Genomic DNA, 10,098 nt, shown 5'->3' on the forward strand with positions numbered 1-10,098 from the left:
TTTACTGTCTCAAAAAGTGTTGAAATATAACACTTTAACACTATAACACATGTTTACATATTGCATAGCATACACGTCTTATTCAAACAGTCCATGGCAGATACAAGAAGGAAACAACAGCAATATGAAATAAAACATAAGTCATCCAAGAGTAAACTCTACTTATGACCCCGGTGATTATTCAGAAAGTTTAAAAATCAAAAAAACAACAGAGAAATACAAGAAAACAAAGGCACCGAAATGCGGTTGTGTTGCAGCACAACACAGGAAGTGAAGTGTTACACAAAGGCTGATTTAAGACTGACAGTTGCCACACGTCTGGACATCAGGACATGAATATTTGGAAGATCGTTTTTTTCTTAAGGCTTAAAGTCTCCACGCGTCTTGGCTTTCTCTCACGCTGCTGACATCACAAGGGGCTCGCTCACAGTAGTTTGGGCGTCGCAGCCGTCGCCACTCTCCACAACATTCAAACTTTGGGTTGAAAAGTAAAAAAAAAGAAAGAAAGAAAGAAAGAAAGCCCGGACTGTATGGCTTTTCTTTTCGTAGGACTTTAAAGCTGCACAACGTGTGCCTGCCAAATGGCGCCCTCTCTGGTGGAAAAGCGTCATTGCACAAGAAAATGCGTGAAAACGATTGAAACGCCGACGCGTCGACGCGTTTAAAAAAAAAACAACCCACAATTTCTTGAACGCAGACGAGTCAGAGTAGAGCTGCAGATCTGACGTGGACAAAACACTCACTGAACCATGATTAAAATACATACATGTGTGTTTATATATTCATATATGGAAAGAACAAAGATGTAAACGCTATTAGAGTTTTTTCATACATTCTATCATTAAGAAAAGGCTTTGGCGGCTCTGAGCAGCTGGTGCTTCGTGTCGGACCTTCCTGCTGGAGCTGCAGCACCTGCAGCGCCACCTGCAGGAGGAGGGGGGCGGGGGGGGGGAGGTCAGCCTGCACTTCAGGTGAGGTAGACGCCGTCCGTCCCGAGGTCAGCTGACCGCTCACTTCAGCTTCGCTTTTCAGCACGTCGTGTTGGCTCTCGAGGCAAAACGGCATCAATCAATCAATCAATCAATCAATCAATCAATCAATCAATCAATCAATCAATCAATCAATCAATCAATCAATCAATCAATCACAGCATGAGACGTTCCCGGAAAAAAACAAAATAAATACATCATGAAAAAAACAAATCAAAAGCACGCAAACATTTTCTTTACGACGAGCAAAAGAAGACAATAAGAAAACAGCTATCAGTCAGTCAGTCAGTCAGTCTGTCTGTCTGTCTGTCTGTCTGTCTGTCTGTCTGTCTGGTGATTGGCCAGTCGTGTGATGTGAGGTGAGCTCGACACGGCCTGTTTACTGTTGGTCCCTTTAAAGAGGCCGTCCGTCCAATCAGGTGACGTCCCGCCCACCACTTCTTGTTGTTGTTGTTTTTTTGTTTTGTTTTTTTTGGGAGGGGGGGGGTGCAGTAATTTGACAATGCAAGAATTTCCCACAGAAACATAATATATCTACGTATAGGCGACGTCGCACCGCCTTCATCTCGAGGAACACCTCCTCCACGCTGACGTTAGTGTTGATCAGAACAAGAAAACACACAGAGGGAAGTTGGGATTCCGGCTGAAGGTGTTTGTGCCCCTCCCCCTCCCCCCCCACGCCACTGTAACAGGAAGTGCAGCGTGCTCCCTCTTCCTCTCTGGCAAACACAAGAAGCACGCTCAATGCTTCAGTTTCAGTTTAAGCTTCAAGAGTTCCTCCATTTGCATCTGCCAAACAAATAAAACTCATGCATCATCATCATCATCATCATCATCATCATCATCACCATCATCATCATCATCAACATCGTCATCATCATCATCATCATCATCATCACCATCATCATCATCATCATCATCAACATCGTCATCATCATCATCATCATCATCGTCACCATCATCATCGTCACCATCATCATCAGCACCATCACCATTACTATCATCATCATCACCGTCATCGTCATCATCATCATCATCATCATCATCAACATCGTCATCATCATCATCATCATCATCATCATCATCATCTTCATCATCATCATCAACATCGTCATCATCATCATCATCGTCACCATCATCATCGTCACCATCATCATCAGCACCATCACCATTACTATCATCATCATCATCGTCATCATCATCATCATCATCATCATCAACATCGTCATCATCATCACCGTCATCACCATCATCATCATCACCGTCACCGTCATCATCATCATCATCATCATCATCATCATCAGCATCATCAACATCGTCATCATCATCACCGTCATCGTCATCATCATCATCATCATCATCATCATCATCATCATCATCAACATCATCATCATCATCATCATCTTCATCATCACCACCACCACCACCATCCTCTCCTGGATCACTTTCACTGCAAGGCCTTCTGACATGTGTTTTGGCATGTTGTCCAGCAGAGGGCAGTCATTACAATCTGGGATTTCAAAAGACCAACCAAAAAAACAGAAAAAGGAAAACAAAGACTAAAAGTAAGAAGAGAAGGAGGCGCAGTGCAGTGAGGAGGAGCAGTGAGGAGGAGCAGTGAGGAGGAGCAGTGGTCCTCAGAGGACCGACTCCCCCGTCTTGTGCTGCCCGTCGCCCTGGGCCGTCTCCTGCTGCTGCTGCTGCTGCTGCTGCTCCAGCATCTTCTGCTCCACCTCCGGGTCCCGCTTCAGGGCCTCGGCCTTCTCCTTTCTCCTGCGCCGGGCCTCCACCCAGGGGATGAGGCACAGCATGGCCCCCCCGATGAGGGGCGGGATGCCCGCCAGGTAGAAGGCCACGTCGTAGCTGCCCAGCCGGTCCCTCAGGAAGCCTGCAGACAGCAGACACAGCAGGACCAGGGTCAGCAGGACCAGGAGGACCAGGAGGACCAGCAGGACCAGCAGGACCAGCAGGGTTAGGGCTTTAATCTAGTCCTGAAGACCAACTTGAAGGAATGATATTAATAATAAGTCAATAAAAAGCAGCTGCACCTCCTCCATGTCTGCACTGTTCCACAGTCATTTCAATAGAGAGCTCTGCTGGTTCTGGCTGGTTCTGGCTGGTTCTGGGAGGTTCTGGGAGGTTCTAAGAGCTAAACACCCTGGTGGTCTAGAGGTGGTTCTGGGTGGTTCTGGGAGGTTCTAAGAGCTAAACACCCTGGTGGTCCTGGGTGGTTCTGGGAGGTTCTAAGAGCTAAACACCCTGCTCCCCCCCCGGCACACTGTAGACCCCACTGTGGCCCGCCAGTCAACAGTTGGACCACCCTGGTCTGGGTTCAGTGGGGATGCATTCGATGCATTGAGTGTGTTTCCATGACATTAGTAGTGTGACGACGTCATTAAGAGAGTCCCGCTGTCCACCAGTGCCCTCTGGTGGACAGATGTATGCGTGCTCATCTTGTGGCCACATTGTGGCACCAGTGTGTAAAATGTGGCTTGATTTGCGACTTCATATTGGTCCGATGTTAACATGCAGTCGATGAAGATATGAATAGCAGTGCATACTGGCAGTACAGTGGAAGTCATGTGCTTGTCCTTCCTCAGAACACTTCTGACACTCTGGCCTGACCCGCCTGGCAGAGGCCTCCGGGCCAACCGGACCAGGACCTCCTTTCAAGGTTTCCCCAGACCGGACCTTCAACTGCAGGAGTTCTGGCACAGGTTCAGGAGGAAAGAGCGGCTGTTGAGCGGCAGTGGGCGCCGGAGGGAGGGCAGATCCAGCATCACGGGAGGATCAGGAGGCCAGGAGCCCATTCAGCCAATCACGTGGCAGCACACGCTGTCCTCAGCACGAGCGAGCCGATCAATCATTCGTTCAGCCGCAATAAAAACATTTTCACTTCTCTTTCAGCAAACATGGAGCCAGAGCCACTTTCACCTTCACCCTCCTTCCCCAGGCTGGACCTGCCCAGGCTGGACCTACCCGCTGGGCCCAGGCTGGACCTGCCCAGGGTGGACCTACCCAGGCTGGACCTGCCCAGGGTGGACCTGCCCAGGGTGGACCTACCCAGGCTGGACCTGCCCAGGGTGGACCTGCCCAGGGTGGACCTGCCCGCTGGGCCCAGGGTGGACCTACCCAGGCTGGACCTGCCCAGGGTGGACCTGCCCAGGTTGGACCTGCCCAGGCTGGACCTACCCGCTGGGTCCAGGCTGGACCTACCCAGGCTGGACCTGCCCAAGGTGGACCTGCCCAGGCTGGACCTGCCCAGGCTGGACCTACCCAGGCTGGACCTGCCCAGGGTGGACCTACCCAGGCTGGACCTACCCGCTGGGCCCAGGCTGGACCTGCCCAGGCTGGACCTGCCCAGGGTGGACCTGCCCAGAGTGGACCTGCCCAGGGTGGACCTACCCAGGCTGGACCTGCCCAGGCTGGACCTGCCCGCTGGGCCCAGGGTGGACCTACCCAGGCTGGACCTGCCCAGGCTGGACCTGCCCAGGGTGGACCTACCCAGGCTGGACCTACCCGCTGGGCCCAGGGTGGACCTGCCCAGGGTGGACCTACCCAGGCTGGACCTGCCCAGGCTGGACCTGCCCGCTGAGGCTGGACCTACCCGCTGGGCACAGGGTGGACCTGCCCAGGCTGGACCTGCCCAGGGTGGACCTGCCCAGGGTGGACCTGCCCAGGCTGGACCTGCCCGCTGAGCCCTGCAGGGGGCAGCAGAGAGGAGCCCAGGGCAGCTGACTCAGACTCCTGCATCAAGTGACTGGGGTGGGGGTGGGGGTGGGGGTGGGGGGGGCACTGCAGGGCACTGACATACAAGCAGCCACTTCCTGGGGGCATCACAGGGAGTCGTGTGATTGGAGGAGGCCCTGACCTTTGACCTCTGGCTCTCCCAGACAGAAAGACCTCAGGCTGTCATTGACGAGCCGCTCACGTGTTTCCACCGCTTCTTCTCTGCACAGGACCCTCATATGAGGAGCCGCCGCCACTGCCGCCAGCCAGACTCCGCCCACCACCGCCAGCTTCTTTTTTTGCCCTTTATCACAGGCGGGAAGCAGCAGCAGCAGCAGCAGCAGCAGCAGCAGCAGCAGCAGCGATGCAGTTTTTCCACATTCCACAATCGAGCAAACACGCAGGCACAGGCAGGCAGGAGATGGAAGACAGGTAGTCTGTCTGTCTGCCTGCCTGTCTGTGTGTCTGCCTGTCTGTCTGCCTGTGTGTCTGCCTGCCTGTCTGCCTGTCTGCCTGCCTGTCTGTCTGCCTGTCTACCATAGACCATAAGCAGCCTGTTAAACTTTCTAATCCGGCCCTCTGAACTTGAAGAACTGATATCAACAGTCAGTCAGTCAGTCAGTCAGTCATCAGCAGCTGCACCTCCTCCATGTCTGCAGTGTTTCCACAATCATTTCAATAAAGAGCTCGACACCTGCTGGTTCTGGGAGGTTCTAGGAGGTTCTGGATGGTTCTGGATGGTTCTAAGAGCTCAACTCAACACCCTGGTGGGGCTTCACAGACTCTGACTTGCTGGCACACTGTAGACCCCACTGTGGCCCACCAGTCAACAGTTTGCCCCCCCCCCCCCAACTGGACCACCTGCATCTCTTTCCGTGTGTGTGTGTGTGTGTGTGTGTGTGTGTGTGTGTGTCTGACCTGCGATGGGCGGGCCCACCGTCATGGGCACGGACATGAGGCCCAGCAGGAAGCCGATGGCCTGCGAGACGTCGTTGGCGCCGACCAGCTGGAAGGCGATGGGCGCCATGATGCAGATGAAGCAGCCGTCAAACAGGCCCATCAGCAGGCAGACGGCGATGAGGGCGCCGAAGACGCTGCACAGCGGGATCATGGAGGACATCAGGCCAATCACGAAGAAGGAGGTGACCTGGGGGGGGGCAGAGGAACGGGAACTCTCCCTTAACGTGTCCAAGCGTTCACTTCATAAACCCCACCTGTGGTGGGCGGGGCCTCACCTGCAGGTAGACCTTGTTGACGCCGTCCACGTAGTCGGCCACCACGCCGAAGATGAGGCGGCCCAGGCAGGACGAGATGCCGATGCACATCAGCAGCAGCTCCTTGTTGGTGTCGGGCCCGAAGCGCTCCTCCACGTGATTCATCTGCAGACAGTAGCACGGACACGTCAAGCGGGGGCGGGGGGAGGGGGAGGGAGGGGGGGAGGGGCTGTCTGGGTCCTGGTTCAGCTCGCTAGCAGCTCATGAAAGCCGCCAGTGACGAGCTGCTGGAGCTGCAATTCCAAGAGTCAACACCAGGGGAGGCAGCGCATGCTTGACACACACACACACACACACACACACACACACACACACACACAGTGTGAGAGTACGTGGGCATGTGGCAGCAAGGTGTGGTGCCAGACTTTGCTCCGTCTTGACGTCCAGCTGCTACTACTGCTGCTGCTGCTGCTGCTGCTGCTGCTGCTGCTGCTGCTGCTGCTGCTGCTACTGCTGCTGCTGCTGCTGCTGTTACTACTGCTGCCTCTGCTGCTGCTGCTGCTGCTGCTGCTGCTGCTACTGCTGCTGCCTCTGCTGCTGCTGCTGCTGCTGCTGCTGCTGTTGCTGCTGCTGCTGCTGCTACTGCTGCTGCCTCTGCTGCTGCTGCTGCTGCTGCTGCTGCTACTGCCGCTGCTGCTGCTGCTGCTGCCGCTGCTGCTGCTGCCACTGCTGCTGCTGCCGCTGCTGCTGCTGCTGCTGCTGCTGCTGCTGCTGCCGCTGCTGCTGCTGCCGCTGCTGCTGCTGCTGCTGCCACTGCTGCTGCTGCCGCTGCTGCTGCTGCTGCTGCTGCCACTGCTGCTGCTGCTGCCTCTGCTATTGAAAGAGGGAAAGCAAACAGCAGCGGCTGCTTGGCTCAGCACTTCTTCATGAGGAAGAAGGAAAAAGCGCTGACTGGCTGCACGAGGCCGAGCGGTCAGGAGCAGCGTCTCCTTCTCCCCACTTCCTCTCATCCACACACACCCGCAGACTCAACTGACCCAACTCCGTCATTCCTTTCACTTCCTCTTATATTGACGCGAATGTCTGCACTGAACTGAGGTCAACTGCTGATTGCTATCCTAATTATATTTATTATATTGCAGATAATTATTTCAATGTTGATGAATTATCATCCATCCATCCATCCATCCATCCATCCATCCATCCGTCCTCAGCCCCCTCTTCCTCCTGAGGTCTGCTGGCAGGGTGGCACCCTGGACCAGGGGACACTTCATCACAGGGACACCTAGAGACACACAACCACTCACACTCACACACACAACTACTGACAATCCAGACTTTCCAATTCACCTCACATGCATGTTTTTGGAGTGTGAGAGCAAGCTGGAGAACCTGGAGAGTAGACACAGTGGAGAACCCAGTAGACAGAAGGAGAACATGGAGAACCTGGAGAGAAGCCACAGTGGAGAACCCAGTAGACACCATGGAGAACATGGAGAACCGAGCAGACAGAAGGAGAACATGGAGAACATGGAGGGTAGACACCATGGAGAACCCAGTAGACACCATGGAGAACCCAGTAGACAGAAGGAGAACATGGAGAACGTGGAGAAGATGGAGGGCAGACACCATGGAGAACCCAGTAGACAGAAGGAGAACATGGAGAACATGGAGGGTAGACACCATGGAACCCACGACCTTCTTGCTGTGAGGCGACATGGAGAACCACTGCGCCACCGTGTGGCTGCAATAATCATGACATTATATCTATGTATATTTATTCATGGAGGGCAGAGGAAGCGCCGCTTGACGGCTACTTCCTTGTCCAGGGTCACATGACCCGAGGCCTCCAGTGGGACTAACAGGAAGTGGCGACTCACCAGGTGGACGTACGGCACAAAGTACCCGTAGAGCGCCGCCGGGATGCCGAAGGCCCAGATGCGGTAACCCAGCGACTTCCAGATGTTGACGTTGAAGGTGCGGCTGATGCGGCTGCGGCCGCTGGCGGCGGCGCCGCTCCCGGCGGCGGGCAGCAGGGGGCGGTAGGTGAAGCCGGCCAGCACCAGCACGAAGATGAGCACGCAGAGGACGCGCAGCGTGTTCTGCAGGCCCACCCGGTCCAGCAGGCGCGACAGCACGAAGGGCAGCGTGATGGTGAAGACGCCGCTGCCGGCCGTCACCACGCCGTTGACCAGACCCAGGCGCCGCTTGAAGTAGTGGCCCAGGATGACCAGGCTGGGCTGGTAGCTGAAGGAGCAGCCGCACGCAAACACCACGCCGTAGGTGAAGTACAGGAGGCCCAGGGACCTGCGGGGAGGGGAAGGGGAGGGGGGGGGGGGTAGAGGTCAGAGGTCGGCCAGCGCTTTCAAACCTGCGCTTTTTAAAAAAAAATAGCTGACGGTGGAGCGTGATTAATCTGATTAATGCGATTAATCGTTGTGCTCCCAGAATCTGGTTCTGCCTCCTGTTTGTGGAGGTCAGAGGTCAGTTGGTGGCTTCTTTTTAGAAAGAATTGTGAAGTCTTGATGAATCTGATTAATCTGATTAATCGTCCTGCTTGTGTGGAGAGGTCAGAGGTCGGTCGGTAGTTTCAAACCTGCGTTTTTGTTTTTTTTTTCCTGTCAGTGTGAAGTCTTGATTAATCTGATTAATCTGATTAATCATCCTACTTCAAATTCTGTTTCTGCCTCCAATTTGGGTAGGTCAGAGGTCAGAGGTCAGTCGATGGTTTCAAACGTGCACTTTTTAAAAAAAATAGCTGACGGTGGAGTGTGATTAATCTGATTAATCTGATTAATCTTCCTGTTTCTGGGCACCAGGAGTGGAACCTGGTGTGAGTGGGCGAGCAGCAGGAGATGATCTACAGAGCAGGTGTGTGTGAGGTGACTGACAGTGAGTCAGGTGCACTCCTGGGAGGGGGCGGGGCTTGCGTCATGAGGCTAACGTGGTTGCGATCACACCACGAACAGACAGGAAGAGCAGCAGGCCAAAGAAAGACGCACACTTACTTGACGAAGGAGCTGGCCAATAGGCCGACCAGGGCCACGGCGGCCCCGCCCACCGCCGTCACACGGCAGCCCAGGAGGTCGGTGAAGATGCTGACGATGGGCGAGCAGAAGAAGATCATGCCCATGGAGAGAGAGCCCACCCAGGCTGAGGGACACACAGGAGCAGAGTCAGCACACACTGGCACAGCCACACACACACACACACACACACACACACACACACACACACACACACACACACACACACACACCATTGTTTGAATAATAACAGTATTTCATTCACACCACATTCACGCTGCTTGTGCTAAGCTAAGCTACATGTGTAGCCACAGCTGCCCTGGTGGGGGCAGACTGACAGAAGCCTGGCAGCCAATCAGACGGCCCCTCCCACCACCAACCAACCAACCAACCAACACGCACTGACAGCGTTCAGTGTCTTGCCCAAGGACACAACCACAGCCTGGCAGGGGGCGGGATTTGAACCGCCAACCTTTCAGTCATTGGACAAGCGGCTCCACCTCCTGAGCAACAGTCGCCCCTACAACACACACACACACACACACACACACACACACACACACACACACACACACACACACACACTGCAGGCTTCCTCCTCGTCCATCACACTCCTGCTTGTTTACTCGTCTGCCAGCTGATCTGCGTCACCTGCAGCGGACAGGAAGTCCAGACTGAGCGTGTGCGGCACCTTGAGACTGCGTGTGGCCTGGCAACAGTGCAACAGTGCAGGAGTGCAACAGTGCAACAGTGCAGGAGTGCAGGAGTGCAGGAGTCCTGCCAGATAAGGAGCAAAGATCTGGACGGGAGCCTGCGTTCCTTCAGGTTCCTTCAGGTTCCTTCAGGTTCCTTCACGTTCCTTCACGTTCCCGACCAACAAGTCAAACACACTCGGCTGTCTGCGGCTTGCAAACATTAGCCCAACCATTCCTATGTAAATATACATGTGAAAATCCTGCGACCCGGAAGTGGGTCGCGGGCCAGCAGTTGAGCAACGCTGTGCTCTAGCGGCTCCACCTCTGGGACTGCTTCAGGTGAAAGTGCAGCAAACACGCCGGTGGTTCAATATTTGCCAATTAGAGAAAGAGAGTGGCCTCCGTCCTATTGGTTTGATCAAGCACTTCCTGTTCCACGACAACG

The 10,098-nt window shown here is 54.5% G+C and overlaps 1 protein-coding gene and 1 long non-coding RNA gene across 2 annotated transcripts in view; both read right to left on the reverse strand.

The window, feature by feature from the left end:
- Positions 1–535: 535 nt before the first annotated feature.
- The window catches only part of slc16a10 (solute carrier family 16 member 10), a 20,943-nt gene continuing 11,380 nt past the window's right edge, over positions 536–10,098 (reverse strand). The window contains exons 2-6 of the mRNA XM_076016365.1: positions 8,941–9,085; positions 7,813–8,239; positions 5,954–6,097; positions 5,637–5,865; positions 536–2,877 (exon numbers count right to left, since the gene is read on the reverse strand). Coding sequence (XP_075872480.1) covers positions 2,627–2,877; positions 5,637–5,865; positions 5,954–6,097; positions 7,813–8,239; positions 8,941–9,085 — 1,196 coding nt within the window. The 3' untranslated portion in view covers positions 536–2,626. The remainder of the gene's footprint in view (positions 2,878–5,636; positions 5,866–5,953; positions 6,098–7,812; positions 8,240–8,940; positions 9,086–10,098) is intronic.
- Positions 9,092–9,835, reverse strand: LOC142881912 (uncharacterized). The gene is made up of 3 exons (XR_012925720.1): positions 9,700–9,835; positions 9,524–9,667; positions 9,092–9,461 (listed from the first exon to the last, which is right to left on the reverse strand). It is a non-coding gene; the product is annotated as an uncharacterized LOC142881912 (long non-coding RNA).

The sequence above is a fragment of the Nelusetta ayraudi genome, unplaced genomic scaffold (assembly GCF_046127955.1).
Source record: "Nelusetta ayraudi isolate G7.1 ecotype Tasmania unplaced genomic scaffold, CSIRO-AGI_Nayr_v1 ptg000222l, whole genome shotgun sequence".
Lineage (NCBI taxonomy): Eukaryota > Metazoa > Chordata > Actinopteri > Tetraodontiformes > Monacanthidae > Nelusetta > Nelusetta ayraudi.